The sequence below is a fragment of the Triturus cristatus genome, chromosome 10 (assembly GCF_964204655.1).
Source record: "Triturus cristatus chromosome 10, aTriCri1.1, whole genome shotgun sequence".
Classification (NCBI taxonomy): Eukaryota; Metazoa; Chordata; class Amphibia; order Caudata; family Salamandridae; genus Triturus; species Triturus cristatus.
The window spans coordinates 551,911,444-551,934,702 of NC_140593.1; the positions used below are offsets into that span (position 1 = coordinate 551,911,444).

Genomic DNA, 23,259 nt, shown 5'->3' on the forward strand with positions numbered 1-23,259 from the left:
TTGGTCCGTCGCCGATATGTTATTGCAGACCGGACAACCCTGAGTCGGTGTCCCCCCAGTTGTTTGTAAATGCTCGAAATGGCAATACTCCATGTCTAAATTTTAAATAGAGCTTTTTAGCAAGGGGAGGCTGGATGACGTCCAGAGCAGGTTCCAGCCTATATAGCTCTTTAACCACTAGGAAGGATGCAGTCAATATACCAGTCGCAGGGTTCCTCTTAATCTGATTAAGTTTGTATTCCCTAAAGGTCTTTGACGGGCCTTCCTGGATAATGACAAGCAGCTTGCTTCAGCGTTAGCCCATAAGTCTTCCATCTCCATAGCTTCTAAAGAGTTTTTGATATAGGCCAACCATGGGATTTTACTAGCTCCCTGTAAGTTTAACACTTCCTTCAGCTCTTCTCTAAAAAGCTACTAATTCTGGGGTACTCCATAAACGTCGCCAATGTAAGAGGGGTCTACGGGCAACTTCCTCTGCAATTGGGCAAACCCCAAGATCCATTCTAAGTGACGTAAGTGGTGTACTTTTGGGAAGACCTAGGAGTTGCCTGGCAAAGGAATTCTCGTTCTTGGAAAGGGGGTCCGATGGCCCCAGATTTCTGCCCCGTACCAGATCCATTCTAAGTGACGTAAGTGGTGTACTTTTGGGAAGACCTAAGAGTTACCAAACATAGAAATCCTAGGGTCTACACAAGTGCCAGAAGTGCCAGTGAACAAACAACACTACCTCTTAGTTATAGCCTGAACCAGTGCGGTAGTGGTCAACCTATTTGGTGATAGTTAATAATCAAAGTACATCTAAGGGCAGATTCCTTTCAGGATGTAATCCCTCACTCACCAATGGTGACATGCTTCATCATAGGGACTCTCCTCCCAAAGGAAAACCCTAGTTCCTTTGGGGGCTGCAACCCCCTCACTGAGAGGGAGGAGCTCAGGGATGTTTTATATTTGGGTTTTAAGGATCGACTAAATCCACATATGATGAGCAAGGATGTATGAGTGAGGATGCAGCGCAAATTATAAGAAAATAGTGAACGTGTGAGAAAGTGTGATGGTTAAAACTGGCTAGGAGGCATCAAAACCATACTTTAATAAAGAAATGCCTACTGTCAGGATTAAAAAAGCAGTGCACCAGCGGTATGGATTTGAACCGCTATGGTGTGATGTCAAATGGTCAACATGTTTCAACCCTAGAAGACCCAAACTGGATCAGGCTTTCGTCAGGACCTTGCGGAAAAACTGCTGCTTGTAATAGAGTGAAGAAAAAACTGAAAAGGATATGTGGCCAAAGCAATATCATTGGCCGCTATCAACAAGGGCTGATACCTGTAATGGAAGGGAAATAACACACATCAGGTATATACACATTTGTATCAGCAATGTGAGTATGCACAGAAAAGGATCTACAAAACCAGTAATTCAGAAGAAGTCAACACCTTACCCGCCAAGGCTGGGTATAGGACCTCGCCTCTATCTGGCAACCGCTCGGGAAGGAAGCACCGCTCTACAAAAAATATATTTGAAATTTGTAGAGTGCGAGTGTGAATGGATAAAAACTCAAAATAACCCAATCGTCTAGTAGTTAAAGTAACTGCTTGCATCGATCACGGGAGACCAACTTGGTGTATAAAGCTGTTAATTTCGATAAAAAGGAGGGGTTCCCAAATAAGCAATTACACAATGGACATATAACAGTATTCAATATTCATCCCAATGGATTTGATAAGGAGAACTATGTGTCATAAGACTGATACTCAAGCGACCCTTCTCCCCCAATCATAGGTAGAAGGTGCAAGAACACCCTACCATCTCTAAGAATAATAATGATGGTTAAAGAACACTATGACCACCTAGTATCTAAGCACAGTTCACTAGTCATCCTGAAATGTGGGAAAGAAATAGATAAAGTCAACTAACACTAGAAACAGTGTTTGTCATATTTGTAAAGAAAAAATGAATAATAAGACCATAGTGTTAGTGACTGGTGGTTAACCACACTAAATCATTATCAGCCCAAAGAACGCGATTTCGTAGGACCTAGAGCAACCTAGTAACATAGTAAAAAATCAAACGGGCATCATTGCATTCACCTATCCCTCGGTACTGCTAGACCTGGAGAGCCTGCTGCCGGAGGTGAGTGCTAAATGAGAAGCACGCTCTTAAAATACCCATCAACACCCTTTCTTAATCGGCATCCGGTGAGGCTCAAATACGTTTCGCGCATACTCAGTAATGTCGTTGTCACTGCGCTTGTGCGAGGCAAGAACACTACATGTAGCGCATGCTCCTCACCAACACCCACACATTTCGCTAAATGAAAGGTACTGCTCATGTGCGCACAAATAGTGTGCGATAAAAGCGAAAAGCGCTTCCTATTCAGACCCGTCTGAGTAGCACTAACACTATACCTCTGTGAAGGAAAACCTTGCCTTACAACTAGTGGGCCTCACATGGAGATAAATGACCCTAAACAGGGGCTGAAGTAAAATCCATGTCCAACCATTAATTAATAGACGGGCTACTCATATGGAGAAAATATACGAAGGATAGTGTAAAAAAGCGAGTAGAAGACTTCGTGTTCTATGTATACAACGCTCAAAACAAGATAGCCTTATTATGGGAGTCACAATGACTTGAAGGGTTATATCTGGACATGGTTCTATAAAGAAACCCAGGGAATATCATCGTTCAGACCAGACTGATGGCTGTTTAGTTTGTAAACCCAACGCTGTTCTTTCTTGAACAGAAAGGTAGAAACATCTGTCATATGTGTAGGAATGAAAGGATGTTGTAGCACTGTCCATTTGACATCTTGGGGAGTATGGCGTGCCGTCACAAAATGTTGAGTTAATTTAGTAGAAGTTTTCTTGCAGCGAACAGTACTCTTGTGTTCTAAAATGCGTGTTTTGACTCTTCGTGTCGTCATTCCAACGTACCGGAGTGAACAGGGGTAGGTGATAAGATAGATTAAATTGCTACTGTTACAGTTGGTATGATCGGTCAGGATCCACGGTCTCGATGTACCAATGTCAATCTCAGTGGTGTGTACAGTGTGTGCACATGCAGCACAGCTACCGCAGGGAAAATGACCACGTACAGCCGGTAGGCCCCACAATGTATCTTGATGGTTTGTGGTGGTCTCGCGTGGGTGAGTGTGTATGAGTCTATCTCTGATGTTAGTACTGTGTTTAAAAGCAAAAAGAGGACGTGATAGAGGTGTTGTTCCAATGTTCAATATCTTCCAATTCGTCAAAATGCATTTTTTTAATCTGATTAGAGAAACTACAAAAGGTGTTGACGCAAGTCAGTCTATTCACCACCTCTTTGGGGCTTTTAGGTTCAAGCAAAGCAGCCCTGTTGTTGTTCGCCACACGTTTTAAAGATTGTTTCACCAATTTCTTTGGATAGTGTCTAGTTACAAGCTGATTCATTAGTACTTTGGCGTGTTCCTGATATTTATCCATCGTTGAACAGTTCATCCTAATGTGTAAAAATTGCCCGAATGGCAAATTTTGACGTAAGGATTTAGGATGGAAACTTTTCGGTACTTAGGCCTCCGTCAGCCGGAAAAATCAAGACATCGAGGAAATGCAAACATACTTTACTAAACTCACATGTGAACCTGAGATAGGCATTCCGGGTGTTCAACCAACCCTGGAAATCTTTGATGGAAGACGTCATCAATATAACGTCTCCAACACCGTATATGGTTTCTGTATGGAATAAGAGTACCTAGAATGTGTTCTTGTTCAAAGCTATGAACATAGAGGTTTGCTAAACTTGGGGCGAACACACTGCCCAAGTACCGGACACTTGTAAAAACAGCTGTTCCTCAAATTTGAATTTTTTTTCTTTCATAGCAATCCGATCACAATTCACGATGAAAGATACTGGAGTGATGGAATCAGGAACCTTCTCTAAAAGCAGAGCTTCAATCTTGGATAGAGTCTCATCCTGAGGAATAAAAGTATACAGCGATTCCACATCAAAAGACGAGGAAATCGCTGCCCTCATTGAACTCAACAGTTTCGATCAGATTCAAAACATCCTTGGTATCTTTTTTATAGGTAGGCATATCCAAAACCAAAGGATGTAGAAAGTGATCCACAAAGGTGGATAAGGGTTCGAGCAGAGACCCCAAACCGGAAATGATGGGACGTCCCGGCGGTGTTGGAGACGTTATATTGATGACGTCTTTGTCATATGGACAGGGTCGATGTCTTCCATCAAAGATTTCCAGGGTTGGTTGAACACCCGGAATGCCTATCTCAGGTTCACATGTGAGTTTAGTAAAGTATGTTTGCATTTCCTCGATGTCTTGATTTTTCCGGCTGACGGAGGCCTAAGTACCGAACTCTACAAGAAACCCATGGCGAAAAACTCACTTTTGCTGTTCGACAGTTTCCGTCCTAAATCCTTACGTAAAAATTTGCCTTTCTGGCAATTTTTACGCATTAGGAGGAACTGTTCAACGATGGATAAATATCAGGAACACGCCAAAGTACTAATGAATCGGCTTGTAACTAGACACTATCCAAAGAAATTGGTGAAACAATCTTTAAAACGTGCGGCGAACAACAGGGCTGCTTTGCTTGAACCTAAAAGCCCCAAAGAGGTGGTGAATAGACTGACTTGCGTCAACACCTTTTGTAGTTTCTCTAATCAGATTAAAAAATGCATTTTGACGAATTGGAAGATATTGAACATTGGAACAACACCTCTACCAAGTCCTCTATTTGCTTTTAAACACAGTACGAACATCAGAGATAGACTCATACAAACTTCCCCACGTGAGACCACCACGATACATTGTGGGGCCTACCGGCTGTACGTGGTCATTTTCCCTGCGGTACCTGTGCTGCATGTGCGCACACTGTACACACCACTGAGATTGACATTGGTACATCGAGACCGTGGATCCTGACCGATCATACCAACTGTAACAGTAGCAATTTAATCTATCTTATCACCTGCCCCTGTTCACTCCGGTACGTTGGAATGACGACACGAAGAGTCAAAACACGCATTTTAGAACACAAGAGTACTGTTCGCTGCAAGAAAACTTCTACTAAATGAACTCAACATTTTGTGACGGCACGCCATACTCCCCAAGATCTCAAATGGACAGTGCTAGAACATCCTTTCATTCCTACACATATGACAGATGTTTCTACCTTTCTGTTCAAGAAAGAACAGCGTTGGGTTTACAAACTAAACAGCCATCAGTCTGGTCTGAACGATGATATTCCCTGGGTTTCTTTATAGAACCATGTCCAGATATAACCCTTCTAGTCATTGTGACTCCCATAATAAGGTTATCTTGTTTTGAGCGTTGTATACATAGAACACGAAGTCTTCTACTCTGTTTTTTACACTATCCTTCGTATATTTTCTCCATATGAGTAGCCTGTCTATTAATTAATGGTTGGACATGGATTTTACTTCAGCCCCTGTTTAGGGTCATTTATCTCCATGTGAGGCCCACTAGTTGTAAGGCAAGGTTTTCCTTCACAGAGGTATAGTGTTAGTGCTACTCAGACGGGTCTGAATAGGAAGAGCTTTTCGCTTTTATCGCACACTATTTGTGCGCACATGAGCAGTACCTTTCATTTAGCGAAATGTGTGGGTGTTGGTGAGGCGCATGCTCTACATGTAGTGTTCTTGCCTCGCACAGGCGCAGTGACAACGACATTACTGAGTATGCGCGAAACGCATTTTGAGCCTCACCTGATGCCGATTAAGAAAGGGTGTTGATGGGTATTTTAAGAGCGTGCTTCTCATTTAGCACTCACCTCCAGCAGCAGGCTCTCCAGGTCTAGCAGTACCAACGGATAGGTGAGTGCAATGATGCCAGTTTGATTTTTTTACTAGGTTGCTCTAGGTCCTACGAAATCGCGTTCTTTGGGTTGATAATGATTTAGTGTGTTTAACCGCCAGTCACTAACACTATGGTCTTATTATTCATTTTTTCTTTACAAATATGACAAACACTGTTTCTAGTGTTAGTTGACTTTATCTATTTCTTTCCCACATTTCAGGATGACTAGTGAACTGTGCTTAGATACTAGGTGGTCATAGTGGTCTTTAACCATCATTATTATTCTTAGAGATGGTATGGTGTTCTTGCACCTTCTACCTATGATTGGGGGAGAAGGGTCGCTTGAGTATCAGTCTTATGACACATAGTTCTCCTTATCAAATCCATTGGGATGAATATTGAATACTGTTATATGTCCATTGTGTAATTGCTTATGTGGGAACCCCTCCTTTTTATCGAAATTAACAGCTTTATACACCAAGTTGGTCTCCCATGATCGATGCAAGCAGTTACTTTAACTACCTGACGATTGGCTTATTTTGAGTTTTTATCCATTCACACTCGCACTCTACAAATTTCAAATATATTTTTTGTAGAGCGGTGCTTCCTTCCTGAGTGGTTGCCAGGTAGAGGCGAGGTCCTGTACTCAGCCTTGGCGGGTAAGGTGTTGACTTCTTCTGAGTTACTGGTTTTGTAGATCCTTTTCTGTGCATACTCGCATTGCTGATACAGATTTGTATATACCTGATGTGTGTTATTTCCCTTCCATTACAGGTATCAGCACTTGTTGATAGCGGCCAATGATATTGCTTTGGCCACATATCCTTTTCAGTTTTTTCTTCACTCTATTACAAGCAGCAGTTTTTCCGCAAGGTCCTGATGAAAGCCTGATCCAGTTTGGGTCTTCTAGGGCTGAAACATGTTGACCATTTAACATCACACCATAGCGGTTCAAATCCATACCGCTGGTGCACTGCTTTTTTAATCCTGACAGTAGGCATTTCTTTATTAAAGTATGGTTTTGATGCCTCCTAGCCAGTTTTAACCATCACACTTTCTCACACGTTCACTATTTTCTTATAATTTGCGCTGCATCCTCACTCATACATCCTTGCTCATCATATGTGGATTTAGTCGATCCTTAAAACCCAAATATAAAACATCCCTGAGCTCCTCCCTCTCAGTGAGGGGGTTGCAGCCCCCAAAGGAACTAGGGTTTTCCTTTGGGAGGAGAGTCCCTATGATGAAGCATGTCACCATTGGTGAGTGAGGCATTACGTCCTGAAAGGAATCTGCCCTTAGATGTACTTTGATTATTAACTATCACCAAATAGGTTGACCACTACCGCACTGGTTCAGGCTATAACTTGGAGGTAGTGTTTGTTCACTGGCACTTCTGGCACTTGTGTAGACCCTAGGATTTCTATGTTTGGTAACCGTTGTTTGGGGATATAATCCTTAGTGGTCTTTAAAATCTATTCCCTTGGACCCTCTCCTTTGAACTGTTTTTGTTTGTCAAGACCTAAGAGTTGCCTGGCTAAGGAATTCTCGTTCTTGGAAAGGGGGTCGGATGGCCGATGGCCCCGGATTTCTGTGCCGTACAAGGCCGCCCCCACCTTGCTTTTGCTTTATAAATTTCCATCACCGGTCCAACCATTTTATAAGTGCACTTCCTAAGCATCTTTGCTAACACCTTCCCCCCCCCCGTTGTCTGGGCCAACTTTAGGCTAGCCTTCTTAATTTGTGCGCTCCAGTCCATTTTCTCAGTGAGTGTTATTCCTAAATATTCAAAGACGGTCATTTCCTCTAGAGGTTTCCTGTCTAGCTGAGGATTTGATTGTGTGATGTTTCCTGCTTTAAAAGCCATGTATTTGGTTGTCTGTGAATTTATCTCTAATCCCCTACTTTTACAAAATGTATGAAAGATATTTAGGGCCCTCTGTATTCCCATAGGGGACTTAGATAGTGGGAGGGTATCGTCAGCGAACATCAAGGCGGGAACCTTGACGTTCGCCAACCTAGGAGCAAGGAGCATCTATGTCCCTTCCAGCAATCGGGGCCTCCACTAGCCCATTAATAAATCAGCAGAAAAGGGTCGGGGCCAACATGCACCCTTGTCGTACCCCTCTATCTATAGATATGGGGTCAGTGAGCTCACCATTTTTCCCATGCATGATTCGTGCATAATTACATTCATGAAGCCGTTTCATCTGGTGGCAGAGGTACAGAGGGGCCCCTAAATTTAATAGAATGGACCACAATTTGCCCCTGGGGACCAGGTTGAAAGACGATTTTAGGTCCACAAAGATCAAATAAGGGCTGCCACCCTCCAGAAGCACTGTCTTTCAGTATAGTAGTTTCAGCCTAAGAATCTGATCTATTGTGGACATTATGGCTCTAAATCCTGCCTGGTAGGGGCGAAGTTTAGAATACTCCTCCATCCAGCTCTCTAATCGGCCCAACAGCACTCTTGCGTATATCTTCTGTGTGACATCTATGAGGCAGAGTGGGCGATAGTTAGCGGGAAGGTGAGCTAAATTGGAAATTATTCCAATTTTATAAATTGAAATAATTTCCGCCCCAACCATGTCGTAGGGATCGTCATTCCCTGCATGATGGCAGTAAACAGGGTCCATTAATATGGGGCCCAAATGTTAGGCTCATCGCGGAAAAGGTCGCCTGGGATCTTGTCTAGTCCCGGTGCCTTAGAGGAGGTTACCCTACTTAAGGCAACCATTATCTCTTTTAAAGAAATTACTGGAGCATCAAAAGCGGGCGACTGCAAGTGGGGGAGGCTCATTTGTGGCCTGTCCCACTTCACCCTCTACCCTTGCATATAAGGGCTCAAAATGGGCCTTCCAAGCTTCTGCCCCAGGTTTGGTTCCATTGCCAGTTTACCCTCTGTACAGCCAGTATTTACTAAGTTCCAAAAAGTCCTCATGTCCCTAGAACATAAGGCACTTTTCAGACTCTCCCATTTATCTCTCTCCCATTGTTTCTTTGCCACATTGATTGTTTTTGTGGACTATCCACTTGTCTTTTATTAGGAGTCTGTCTTTGGATTTAATATCGGAGACTAGTGCTTGCTTAGCCTTACGGCAATAGCCATTGTACCAAGGGTGACCCTGGGGCTCCTTTTCCCTTGATTTTATGATGGGGGGGGGGGGGGGGGAATATTTGCCAAATCTGATACTAAACCTTGGTGGTGGTTCACAATTTCAAGTAGGGCAGTGGTGGAGACGGCAGTTTCACTAAGATGATTTGCAGCCTCAAGATATGGGATGGCAGTATGGTAAAGGGAGGCTAGCTTTTCCTGAGATTTACAAAATGCCCCCCATTTAACTCTCCTCCTGCAACTAGTTAATATTGACCTGGGGCTGGTTGGAGGTTGGCCTGTGTGAATATCCCTGGGGCACAGCTGTACCATCTCGAAAATCAAGGCATTGTGGTCACTGTCATATCTGGGCACAATCCGGAAATCAATCATCCGGTGCCAAGATTTGGTGTCCACCAGGATATAATCTAAAATAGAAGAACTTCCCGGTCTGTTGTATGTGTAATTCACCGGGGAATCAGATTGTGTACGCCCATTACAGGCCCTAAGGGAGTGGTTCATTGTGAGGGTGTTCATTTGGAGTACCAATAGGGTCCAGGCCCGGGTTGCCGGGGCATTCGACTCTGGAATGGCCCAGTGTTGTTCCTCCTCATTGGCGTCACCCACAATCAGGTCTTTCAGAGGTTCGAACTGACAGTTAAAGTCACCAGCTATTATCATCAGATTGTTATCAGGAATGGTATGTAAAAAAGTTGTCAGATGCTCTAGGGTTGTGCACTCCTGGCCATGGCTAACTGGGCGGGAATAGACATTGGTTACAGCTATTCTAATCTTGACTGGGAAGCTCAAAATAACGCAAAGTATATCTCTGGAGGGTGCCTCCATTTGTTTTGCCATGCACCCCAGACGTACGCCTATCCAGGTACAAAGTCCCCCTGCGGGTCTTCCCCCGCTTGTAGTTGCTAGGCAAAAGGTCGCATAGCCCAGTCTGTGGGTGTTCTCCCTGGCCCAGGTTTCCTGGAACATGCTAATGTCATTTTCTTTGATGAAAGTTCCCCACTCCGGATTTTCTAGTTTAGAAGTGAGGCCCGCAATATTCCAGGATAGAACATGAAACTTGGGTGCGACGTTTGATGGCTGTTTTGGAGTACTAGATTCCTCTGCAATCGGCCTAGAGCCGTTCCTAATAGTGGGGCAGTCAGTTCTGGGGGGTGTGGTTTCTATTATCACCTGTGGATGTCTGGGGGGGGGCTCGGTATTGTGCCTATTGTAGTACAATTGGTAAAGGACCCTTCCACTCCCTCGCTTTGAACTCTTCCCTCGCCAACAACCCTCTTGCTGACCCAATCCGCTTTCTGTCTAGAAGTAACAGGACTCTTACACAACTCCCTCCATTAAGGGAGATGCCTCCAATAATCCCTCTGTGAATTTGGTTCCATTTTCAGTGGCTGTACTCATTTTAGTCCGTCTACTGCTTCTAGGGTCACAAATCTATTTGCAAATGGGAGATTATAGAATATTGCAAAAGCTTCCTTTCTGATACGATGAGACTGTGAAAGAGCTAGAACGAGTCTCTCCGAAGTTACATCAAAGGTAGGGAAGGGTCGCACTGCTGCAGAACTAATATTTATATTTTTATATCGGGTGAGGGCAAAACTGGAGAGCCCTATAGAAGATCTGTGATCGTTTTAGCATTTGCTTTTTAGCAGTGGCTGGACCCGGCCCACTTAAAGCCATTCGTATGCCATCATAGGAGCTGTGCTCTCAACTACGCTGCGCGGACCTCTGCCCATCTAAGGCTCGCTCACTGAACCATGTGCTTTTCTAAGGCCCTGTGCTCCCTTCTGCGCTGCGGGCAGTCTCTTTCCTCCCCTTTGTCTCATACAGCGGCTGAATGCTGCCCGATGTCTGCACTCTGTATATGGGTATATCTAGAGATTTTACTTCCGTGTGTGTAACACAAATGCCCCGATCCCCACCGCAGTGCCCTATCAATAGGTTCTATGCTCCCTGCTGTATTGCACAGATGCCAGGAGCTCCGTGGTGCACTGCGAGGGGGCTCGGTGTGTTGCACAAATGCCCTGATCTCACTGGTGTGCTGCAAGGGTTTTCTCTCTTCCAGGTGTTTTGAACAAATACCTTGATCTCACTACTGCGCTGCGAGGCGAGGAGTCTCTGGAAAGCCTTGTTATGTTGCACAAATAACCTGCTCTCACTCGTGCGTAGCAAGAGGGCCCTGAGTGTTCCTGGTGTGTTGGACAAATGTCCGGAGACGCCTGCCCTGATCTCACCAGTGTGCTGCGAGGAGGCTCTGTGCTGGCGTGTTGCGCAGATGCCTGCCCTGATCTCACCACTGCGTTGATATGAGGCTTTGTGCCTCCTGGTGTGTTGCACGGATACCTGCCCTGATCTCACCAGTGTGCTGGGAGGAGACACTTTGCTGGTGTGTTGTGCGGATGCCTACCCTGATCGCACCAGTGCCTTGCTATGAGGCTCTGTGCCTCCTGCTGTGTTGCACTGATCTCACCAGTGCGCTGCGAGGGTACTATGTACAGCCCTGATCTCACCAGTGCACTGCTATGAGGCTCTGTGCTTCGTGCGCTCTGCTCCCCATTACATGTTGAAGCGTCTGTGCACCCTGAAACATCGAGCAGGCACTAGGTCGCCCCCAGTATTTGGCGCCGGAGTCCACTGTGCCCTGGTGTGCTGGTCACGATGGTGGCAGCGAACATTGAGCTATAATATTCAAAGCGCTGGGGCTTCGTGGGCTGAGGCAGAGATTATCTGCCTGCTCCATGACAGGCCAGCATCATATTACATGGGCTGTTTACTAATGATTCAGGAGCATGCTTTTCTCTTGCGGTAAATAAACCCAACGCACACATACAACAAACACCGTGTAGGTGACCGGAGGCTATGAGAGCCCTTAACCCCTTGAGTGCGCATGACGTCTCCCGGCCGTCGTGCATTACGGTGGGCGTGAGCGCATGACGGCCGGGAGCCGTCGTGTTCCCGAACGCCGTTTATTTCTCCCGCACAGCGGGAGAAATAAACCCGCACGCAAGGGATTAAAATCCATTTAAACCCAACTTTCAATATCAACAAGCCGTTGCCATTGCGCGAATGTAAAAAATAAGTCCTCACCCACTAATTAAAAGAGAAAGTCTCAAGCCGCAAGCAAACTATCGAGTCCGGATGGGAGGGGCCTAAAGGAGACTGGGCGGTCACCAAAAAGCCTCACTTTCAATCAGAGGCCAGCGTTTACTATAGAGGATGACTCGTGCCAATCGAAAGCATGGGCGGAGCTTCCGCTCCACTTCAGAAATCGATTCAACGACAATAGATCTCTCAGAGCGTGCTGCGACGCTAGGGAAGACCTAAAAATTAATGAGCTTCCTTGGAACTTGAGATTTCTACCCGCACTTCATTTTTTGTGGATCGCTGAATGTCTGTATCTTCAATAGATCCCTTAATTTCTGCTGCTACTTCAGATTAATTCCTTCAGTAATGTAGCAGCACAAATCTCTACCATCATACCCTCGCACCTTAAACATTTAGTTAACACAACAAATGCATGTTTAAATTTATATTGTTAAATCGCTGTCAGGATGCTTGAGTGGTTGATTCTAGAACTGAACATCTATTTTATTGAGCATTTGTATAGGTCTTTATATTTCTGATAAGGTGTTTCACTTCAAGTCATTGATTCGGAGACCCTTTTCTTATTTGACTGAAAACCTGGTAATTCCGGGAATGGCTTTTAGCTCCAACATTAAGGATGATGTGGTAACATAAAAGTAATACATTAATCTGTAACTGTTTGGTTGTGTAAAATAATCATCCAGTCCTGCATCATCCTGTGAGTTTGAGTTTTTTTTCAACTACCTTTTTAATAATTGTATTCTTTCTATGTTAAAAATGTTGTTTTATTTTTTGTATGGTACTTTTTACTATTTTGCATATAAATCTAATGCTGCAGGGCTATTTGTACTTTATGTAATAAGATGTTAATAAAATAATGTGACAATTTCTGCATATTTTTCCTTGTAGGACTATGTGAAAGCTTTGGCATATGCAAAAGACAAGGAGCTGGTAGCGTCGGCAGGACTTGACAGACAAATCTTCCTCTGGGATGTAAATACTTTAACAGCACTCACTGCCTCAAACAACACTGTCACTAGTAAGTGAACAGAGCAAAAATAACAGCACTACACACTTTTAATAATTATGATTCTTATGTTTGTATGTGAAACATTACTGATATAAATAGTACATAGCATCCTATGGATCATGAAGTAATTAGTTCTTTTGAACGTGTCCCCGGTGGGCAGCCTCTAGTAAATTACTCCACTGTGAAGTAGAGCAATTTTTGTTGTTTTTGGTCCCTTGTGTGACTAGTTTGCTACTTCTGAAGTTTCCTCTACCCACTGTAGGGGAAATTCCTGAAGTAGTAAATTCTGGGTAGTCCCTGTCGGCCCTTTAATGAGGTGCATGTCTCATTTTTTCTATAAGGACTATTCACTGAAGTGTCAGTGGGTTGCACTTTTGCAACTTCTTCGTGGACACAGTACTGAGATGTCTATAAATTATACTTTGCTTGTACTGTTGCTGCTTCTTGTTGGACCCTTAGAGACCTCCACCATCTTGGGATGGTCCCCTTTTCTTTTGGGTGGTCCCATATACTTAGCTGTCTGTGAATATTCTAGGATCACGCTGGCACTGCTTCTAAGTGGACCACATATTGAGGTGTGTGTGGCTTGCTCCCTACTGCTTCTGTGTGATGCCCCATTGATTCTCTGCTGTGCTACTGTGAATATTCTTGGCTTGTGCCTTCAGTCAATCTGAGTAGAGATCTAGTCTCATTACTTCTAAAGGTTATTAAAGTAACACATACAGTAGCATGTCTATCCCTCCCACATAGCTTTGCTACTCATTATGCTTAAGAACAGTTGCAAGTTCACCATGACCCGATTAGAGCACAGTCTGCAAACCTCATGCACAAAAGCAAAATATCTTCTCGCATAGACCAAACACACACTTTACCTACCATGCCCCAAAATAGAGCAACCTCTTAAGAATCTGATAGCACTTATGGCCTCTTAAAGGTGTAGGAAAGCTCTGTATAAACGCAGATACAATACAAGCCTGGGTCTTTTGATTTCACCATTGTGGCATCCGGGAAACTGCATGATTGGTAAGCTGCATGTTGTTTAATAGAGATCTCACATATTCCTTCAGTCGTACATTGACGGATTTATATGGTTCTAAAAGAAAATGTACAAGATAAACTGCCTTTTAAAAATATTTTGTGTAGTCTTTTAATATTTAGAAATGAAACCATACAAATAAAGATCATTGCACCTGTATCATAGTACAGCAACATCATGGCCAAGATATAAATGGCTCTCACTTGCATATGTCGGTTGGTGTGTAGGTCGGAAGAAGTTCTATTATTTTCTTCATCACATTTGAACTAATGCAGGAGCAGTGAGTGGGAGAGCTGGGCATAAACCCTCCCAAAGGTTCTTCGCTTGCCCCGTACTTTGCCAGGGCCCACATTTTGACAAATGTATATGGAGATCACCAATTCTCAATTGCAACACTGTTGGAGCAGTGTACCAGTCCATTCTCCATTTGCCATCTTTTAGTTGTGACTTTATGGTCCTTACCGTTATTGAGCTACATCTGAATATGCCTCCCTCAGAGCCAATAGAAATTGTCAGATTTTGCCTCAGCAGCTACAGATTGCCCAGCATGGCATTTGTAGGTGTTGGGGGAGGGGGTGGGTCACTTTTGCCAATTTTGTGAAAAACTCCGGGCTCGGCCTTATCCAGAAGGCCTAAATTACAACACGTTTACAAATGGTGTGGAGAAAAGTGCCATGCCCTCTCAGTTGTACCAGTGACCAGTCCAATCTGAGGCTAATACCCTGAGTTGCAGCTTGTTTCTGTTATACTAGGCCTTATTTAGAGCTGAATTAGTCAAAGGCAGGCCTCAATCACCATTTCTGATAGATGCTTCATTACCTCTTCTCAGTTAGTCTTTCAAGTCCTCCAGGTCACCTTACCAATAACTTAAGTTTGTTATGCCTTAACTTGCCTTGACACATCAGTAGTCTGGGTATTTAACCCCAGTCTGTGTTGTACTTCAGAAGTGTAAGTCTGAACTGTAAGTATCTATACATTTAAGAGATGACACCATTCCACGTCATACATGAGCTAGTCCAACATCTTCACAGCCCCCTGCCATGCTATTTATCCCATCTTGGAAACACCAAGTAGATCTGTTGCCAGAGGCCCTCTAAACCCATGACCTTACCTAGTGCCTTGCCAACCTACAGGGAATTGGCTTTAGTCAACTTATAACTGCATCCATATCAGTGACTGCATTCCACGTTCTAATAATCGATTCTATGGCTTTTTGTAACGGTTTCAAATACAGACCCAGACCTGCCTCCCTGTCGGAGTAAATATGCTTTGCCACTCATTGGCAATTGATCACTGTTAACAGAGAGCTTGTCCACTGGAGTATTTATTCCATGTCATTGAGCATCACTAGTTGGGAAGGCTAGTAGTAGTTCCTTATGTGAGGAAGAGAGATACCTTTTTCGTATATTCAGTTATAAATGTGCTCATTGAAATCCATGACCCCTACTCTCCACACAATAAGGGCTTCTATGAACTCTGAACCTTTTGAAAGTATACACTTTATTGCCCAAAAGGTTTGTTCCTGCCCCCCCCCCCGAACGTACAAGAAACCACAGACAGATGATTTTTAATAATGCCACCCACTTAGTAGGGTGAGTGGAAGAAGCTTTAGCTGGTACAAGGCACTATTACGAAAATTATCACAAGAGAATGGGGATCAAAGCATAAGTACACGCACCAATCTAAACATCTCTATAGTTTTGACCACAACACAAGGTGCAAAGAGCCTGGGACACAATCCCCTAGGTCCCAAAAACCGAGAGACCAGAAAGAATCTAACTGGTTTCTCTAAGAGCAAAGACCAAGAATAGCTCAGCACACTTGTAAGTATTGAATACAGTCAATCCACAATCAGCTACATCCGCAGTACAATTTTTTGTTAAAAAAAGAATCGATATATTCTGTTGATTCCGAATCTCATCTTTTGTTCACACATTAAATTTATTTTGCAACCGCCAACGCGTTTCGTCCACAATCGGACTTCTTCAGGACTCAGTGTATACTTTTTCTGTATATTCAAGTATTCATTTTCCATAATTGCTGCCGAAACATGTTTCGAGGAACCTCTTTCCGGATCAGAACACTGTGTGAGCACGGGAACACATTATCATTGACACAGGCCTAATTCTTAGGCAAATACAGTTATATAGTGTCATGGACAAATGTCCTTTTAAACATGTTTCGGCAGCAATTATGGAAAATGGATACTTGAATATACAGAAAATGTGTACACTGTGAGCCCTGAAGAAGTCAGATTGTGGACGAAACGCGTTGGTTGCAAAATAAAGTTTATGTGTGAATAAAAGATGAGATTCGGAATCAACAGAATATATGGATTCTTTTTTTAACAAAAAATTGTACTGCGGATGTAGCTGATTGTGGATTGACAGTATTCAATACTTACAAGTGTGCTGAGCTATTCTTTGTCTATTACGAAAAATTGTTGAATAGCATGTGTCCATTATGCTCATGAAACTGCTAGATCTATTTCCTTCCCAAAATAGTGTCCCAGTTCTGCCTATTTATGTAACCAGTACAGGGGTCCACTCAAGCTCCCATTGACTGTTGAGAAATCAAACTGACTGACTGAAGATTGTAATCCATACTGCCAGCAAATTTACATTAGTCTACAAATAGTGTGCAAGAGGTTTGCCACAGGTGACTGCATGTTTTCATCATAGACTGATAATTTCTCATCATTACCTCTCACCTATTCGACGTCTCTGACGAGATGGTCATTCTTGATCCTGTAATAGAGTTTTTAAGGAATAACGCAAAGAGCATTGATGAAATTTGGGGGAGGGGGAGACTCCATTCTACCTCACGAAGTCTGGGTTTTTTATTTACAGCAAGACTACCCGAGAACTTAACTCTGGTTCAAATATCTTTTTCACCAGGATTGAAATGAGAAAGCATTTAACATGTGTGTCAGATTAATATGGTACCTGCCCCACTTGTGAATGGTTTTGTGGATTTATAACCAGCCTATTGGTACATCCCACCACACCTTTTGCTAATATTAAAACGTGTCTTGAAATGGTGGATGAAGAATGTGTTGTGTTACTATGTTCCATCTCTATAATTTGGAGAAAGCAATGTAAACAAGATCTCATTGCTGTCACCACTTGGAATTCTAAACAAACATTTTACATCGGTTGGGAGGATTTTGATCTTGGTTCTTGCTGTCCACGAATTCTGTCTTCAAATCATAGAGTTGACCTTTAACTTCAGCCCTCCCTCCACATTCTGTAATGTTAGAAATGAAATGTTGATCTTATACTAGCATAATACATTCCTTGCATCCAGTGGGTTCAAATCATGTAAATGTTCATCTAAACCCTGCTTAATATGGGAAATCAGAATATGCATGGGATCCAACACCATAGCCTCACTTGTTTAGCTTTTACTATCTTGTGGGATAGAGAAACAGAAATGTATCTTTTAGTCGGTGCTGTAAAATAAGTAAAATAATGTGAAGTCTTCACATCCTGGATACAGAGATCTCTACCGATTTAGTCGACACATATCTCCTAAACTCTGAGAAAAATAACATTTGTCAGTCGACATCAGTAAAATACTTTTGAAGTCTGGCAGTGTGACTAGGTAAGAGGGCAGCCTGGTCTCACACAGAAGCTGGCGCAAGCATGCTGAGCTCACTGTCTTGAAGTGACTGTTAGAAAGTGAGAAGAAACACCCTTTTCTGTAAACTGCCTAGTGCCAAGGCTTGCGGGGAGCAGCAGAATAATTGGTGCATGCGTAGTTTGGTGTGAGTTCCAATCCAGGGCTCAAGAGTAAAGGTGCTGGCCCGTGCACTGGCATCTAGAGGGGGCATCCCATCCTGATGCTCAGGGATCAGATGGTGAAGCATCTCCTCTGGAGAGAGACCCAGAAAAAGGCTAAAGGTACAGAAGCAGTGGAAATCGCTCTTTGAGGATTGTCTGCGCTAGGGTGTGAGCATCCACCACCAGGAGAGGAGTAATCCTTCTATTTCCCACATTCCCGACAATGAATTCGCAGAAATCTAGATCTTCTGCAGAGCACCATAAATGCAGAAAGGTGAGGAATGAATGGAAAAGAGAGCTAACTCTGGACTAGCAGGTCGGTACAAAGGCCCAGGGCACCTATACATAGAGCGGTGCTTGAACTGTGTGCTGGAGGCAAAATGTGTGTACAGGAGAAGACCCGGTCCTTGGTTGTCAAAGACTGCTGTAGCCTAGGCACTTACTCCTGAAGTGGTCGCCTGCACAGAAGGATGAATGGCAGCTATTTTGTAGAGCATAATGTTGAGAGGCCTGTATGAGGGTTGGTGCACAGGTCCCCTTCCCCCCCCCCCCCCATTAGCACCCATAGATCAATCCAACCCCTCAATCTTCCCCGCCTCACCTGTGGCCTCTGCCAATAGTTGGAAAACTTACATTCGATAGGGAGGTTTCGGGCTTACCTAAGCAAGTTTGCAAGGTACATATTGGAGTTCCTTAGCTGTGTGGAACACCGGTGTACCCTAGAGGACAGGAGTTGATGTCTACACTTTGACTGCACTTTGTGGATGACTGGAACAAGCAGCTGGCCCAAGAGACACAGTGAGATCGACACTGTTTGAAGTACAGTGTCCACTTGTGAGGAATCCTGATAGAAATGGTGTACTTGGTGAGGCACAAACACTAGAGTGCACTGGAGAAGAATACAAATGAACACAGTTGTCCATGGGGCATAAAGGATAGACCGTTGCATTTTTGCCTTGGATTATAAATACATCCATCCATCCACCCCTCACCCATTCATCCAGCTACACATAGCCATACTATGGAAAACCCCAAGCTCTTTGAAACCCCACGTATCCTCCCTGATTATATCTCAGCAGGCAACAGAGGTGCACCAACCCTGAACTGTGACAGATACAGAAGAGAAAGATGGACCACGCTTTGCCAATCTAGTCTCTCTCCAGATGGCCATTGGGGAATAGCATGAAGTCTGTGAACATAAAATAGATACAGTAGTGACAAATCTCACTCTCCTAAGGTCCAACCAACAAAAGTTCCTCAGCAGAGTAACTGAAAAAATGGTGCTGACATCGATGCAGCCCTCAGTGAGGGACTGGCTGGGTAAAGTGACAGAACTCCCAGTACTTCTCAGAATATAGGGCAGAGGGCACCCAGGTGCGCTCCAGAAGAAATAATGTGAGGATTATTGATCTCCTGTTAAAGCCAACTGTCCCAATATGAGATTGTACCTTGAAAAGTGGTTGAGCACGCAGGTCGCTCGGGGCAACCTCTCCAGATTCTTCAAAATGGAACAAGCACATCGGGTCCCTTCTGAAGCTATAAGCCCTCCAACATCTGTGGTGGTCCTCCTCCTCAGTTAAAGGGATGGAGGACTGTAGTTTACAAATATCACTTCATAGTGGCGATACATGGTACAAGACAGTAAGGTATTGCTCTTTCCAAACATCACTGTAGTAGTGCAACAGCTATAAAGACATTATTTTCTGTATACTGAGTGGCTCCTTGGAATCTTGAACTTAAAATACACATTACTATTCCCAACTAAGTGAAAAAGTGCTAGATGGAAAAAAAAATACCACTCCTCACTAACCCCTTAGCAGCCATGACCTGGGTGGATAAATGGGCAGGTGAACACAACATGTTTGCAATGCCTCCCAAAAGCAAAGCCTAAACAGAACAAGCATTTGCAATGCAATAGCTCTCGCATTTACAATGCACTAGGTCTCGCATTTACGCAAGTTTAAGCTTTTGGCATTGTAAATTACAATGCTTTTTATTTAGGTTTCAAAAACAAACATAAATAAAAGGCATTTTCATTTACAATGCCAATAGCTAAAACTCGTATAAATGCGACACCTGTTGCATTGCAATGCTTGTTTTTTCCTTGTGGCGACAGCCGGTCTGCGTGAGCCCGAAAATAAAGGACAGAGAAGTTCAAGGGCGGGAACACCAAAGTATCCTGACGTGACCATTGTATTGGTCACAGTGGGTGCAGGCAAGTAGCGGCCCCACTAAATGAGGTGTGAATCACGCAGCAGCAGGGCCATCAGAGGTAGCAGTTTTCGTGCTAACCTAAGACGGATGGCCCTATCGGTGTTTTGCAGGCCCCTAGACACAGAGGGGAAGGGGGAGGAGGTTGTGGGCACTGCAGAGGCCTTCCTCGATGTGCGCCACAGAGGCTGAAAGATAAAGTTTCAATTTTAAAAGTAGGGCTATTCCTGCAGTCCCAGGACGCCTTTTTAAAACAAAGAAGTAGGGAAACTGACTGAAATAATTTTTAAAAGTAGGGGCACACCGTGCCCTTCCGTTCCTGCCCACTTCTAACACTGACTGGGGGTGATACTGCTGCAGAGTTATGTTTTTTTTCCCCTGAGGGTAAGAGCAAAAATGGAGAGCCGATAGAGACCCGACTAAGCACCTGCTTTTAAGAGCTGCCGGTGCTGAGCACCGGCAGCACCCGGCCCACATAAAGCTCTGCTGGCATTTATATTTTTTCAGAATAAATTCTGGGCTCTCCATGTAGGACAGAATTCCTAAAGGGGCAGTAGCCTTTGCCTTTATTAATCCCGATCTGAGGTTCATGAAACGACCGCGCCTGAGCATCTGTACGCGTGAGGCGACCGGTTGGCGCTTTCTCGAAGGGGTGATGAGGTCTCAAGTTGCAGACGTGCCCTGAATGCGTATAAAGTGCGGCTGGGAAGAGAATCTCGCAGTGTTTGGTCCAGCTGTCTGGAGCGGCGGAGAGGATGTTAATAGTGTCTGACAATGCACAATTGATTAAAAACACCCTGCTGGACGAATCAGCAAGGCCGTCGTAGTATTGCAGCGGGGAGAGTGCCCTACAGCGGGCCTTTAATGGACGGTTTTGGGGACAGGCTGAAAAATCACCAAAAGTGAAAATGCTGGTGAAGCTGTGCAACAACACAATCTACCCAATCGTGCATGGTCATTTAATTTAGGTGCAGGAAGGTTCACATAGGGTAAAATACGACTGAGCAAAGAAAGATCACACTAATTGGAAAAAGAATATGACTCAGAAATGTACACAAATCGTGGTCACATTTGGTTTTATGCACTTTCACAGGAAGGACCGCCTAAGCGGAGAGGTATGACTGACATTTGTGGCCAGGTCAGGAGCTGCAATCGACGTAAGGGACACACAGCCCTAGCTTTATACTCTACAGGCCTTCATTTAAGCCTTGACTGCTAGCGTAGGGCACCTGCACCCGTGTTGGGGACTGGGGCATATGTTTAATCATCAGACTTTGACCCTGAGCATTAGAGAGAAAGACAGAAAAAGGAGAAATAAGGAGAAGAGTAAGATGAACAAACGGTGATAGAAGGATAACATCACAGTAAAAAGAACCTACAAAGAACCCAACCTAACCTGTTCGATTTATAGGAAGAGAGAGCAAGTTTAGGGTGGTGGATTTAAGAAATTGCAGCATTGGAGTTTGTATTTGGTTAGCCCAGAATTCAACTGCGTGTGGTGCTGAATCCTAAGAAAAACTATGTATGTATGACGAACCTTTTACACAACAAAAGTCCAAAGTGCTGTTTAAAAAAAAAAAAAAAAAAGTGCGGCCGTATTAATGGCTTGAAAGACCAATTCACCCATCATTTAAACAAGCATTGGCAATCCTGTAATGTACTGTAAGAAGAAAAAACAAGCGGCCGCGAAAGTGATCGTGATCAAACATCAAAGCGTCTGTGAAAGTAATCAGGGTCAAGCGCGGCGCGCTCGCCCGGGCACATGCACTGTAGCTCTAGGCTGGCCTGGTAGCACTTTTTGGAGCCCTCTCAGTAAGTCTCGCCAGACCAGCGCATGCGCTGGGTCAGGCGAGACCTAATAATGCAGTGAACCAAAGGCTACCACAATGCACAGACCAACTGTTGCAAAGTGACCCCTTTTTGGGTGGTCCACACCAGTTTAAAAAAATATATATATATTTACCTTTACTGTATAGTTGATTTACTTGATGATACAATTACTCATTTATAATCCCTAACTGAAGACGTCTGGTTAAGCCTTTATATGACTTTAAACAGTATTTCTAGTCTTAGATGTACTCCTCAACTTAGCCTGCTTTGTATTACCTTATCCGATTCAACCAATACTGCCATATCTTGGTCCATTTATCTGGGCAACCTGTATAAACCTGCCACTTAGCCAAGGTGCACTGACCACAGTGTCTCCCATTCTTTTCTGATGTTTCTCTTTGTATCCTGTTAAACCTGACATCCTTGCCTTGTATCCCCCCCCCCCCAAAAAAAAAAAAACGTTGGGTTTGTGTATTGCTTCCAGAAAGTAAAACAAAGGGGGCTGAGGTGTGGACAGGATGGGCTAACTTGACACCCGGCCAGCCTTGCCTTTTGTCACCCACTGACAGTTTGGAGCCTTTACAGGTGAGGGGAAAGAACTTTCCACAATCAGATATGGAGGTAGGAGACCCAGCACACACACAGACTGGCACTAGGTATAAATGTTGGACATCTAGAGCCAATCATCTGAACTTTTCTGGACCTGTAGAAGTTACAGAAGGACTACCCTGCTGCTTGAGGGACTATCTGAGAAGGAAGACTGAATCTGCTTGCTTTCATCAGAGGCTAACCAGAGTGACTCCAAGGGTCAGTTGGCTGACCTCCTATGTGAGCTACATGGACAAAACAAGCTTCAAAGGCCTTGCTGCAGCTGGACCTGCCTTGGCCTTGCTGGCCTCTGCTGGAGTGAGTCTGTGATACCAAGATGTGCCTCCCCAGGTCCTAGATCCTTGGCTGGCACCACAGTGTACTCCTCCCACAGAAAAGGTGAAAGTTCTGAGGTTTAAACTCCTCACGACTGAGGAGTCAAGAATCCGCCTCTGGCGATGGCCACTAATGCACAGCTCTGGTGAGACTTGCTCTTTGCGCCAACAACAACCATCCATGACGACGGGCAATGCAAGACTGGCACTTCGCGCAACAACCGCCCACACTGACCACCAGTGCAAAGGTACAGTAACAACCGTCCATGATGCTTGAACAGCTTTTCAGTCTACAAAGATGAACCCGTGACACCCAACCTGCTCTTTGCACTAATGCGATGCGATCCGTGAAGCTCAGCCTCCTCCACCATGAACAGAACTCCTTCCGCTGGACTTTGAAGGTAACTTTTTAGTGGGACTAACCTGGTCCCTG

General features: G+C 44.2%; 1 protein-coding gene across 2 annotated transcripts in view; it reads left to right on the forward strand.

The window, feature by feature from the left end:
- Nucleotides 1-23,259, forward strand: part of WDR48 (WD repeat domain 48) — a 589,407-nt gene that overhangs the window by 116,728 nt on the left and 449,420 nt on the right. For both annotated transcript variants that reach the window (XM_085632038.1, XM_085632039.1), the window contains exon 5: nucleotides 12,924-13,053. In XM_085632038.1, coding sequence (XP_085488164.1) covers nucleotides 12,924-13,053 — 130 coding nt within the window. The remainder of the gene's footprint in view (nucleotides 1-12,923; nucleotides 13,054-23,259) is intronic.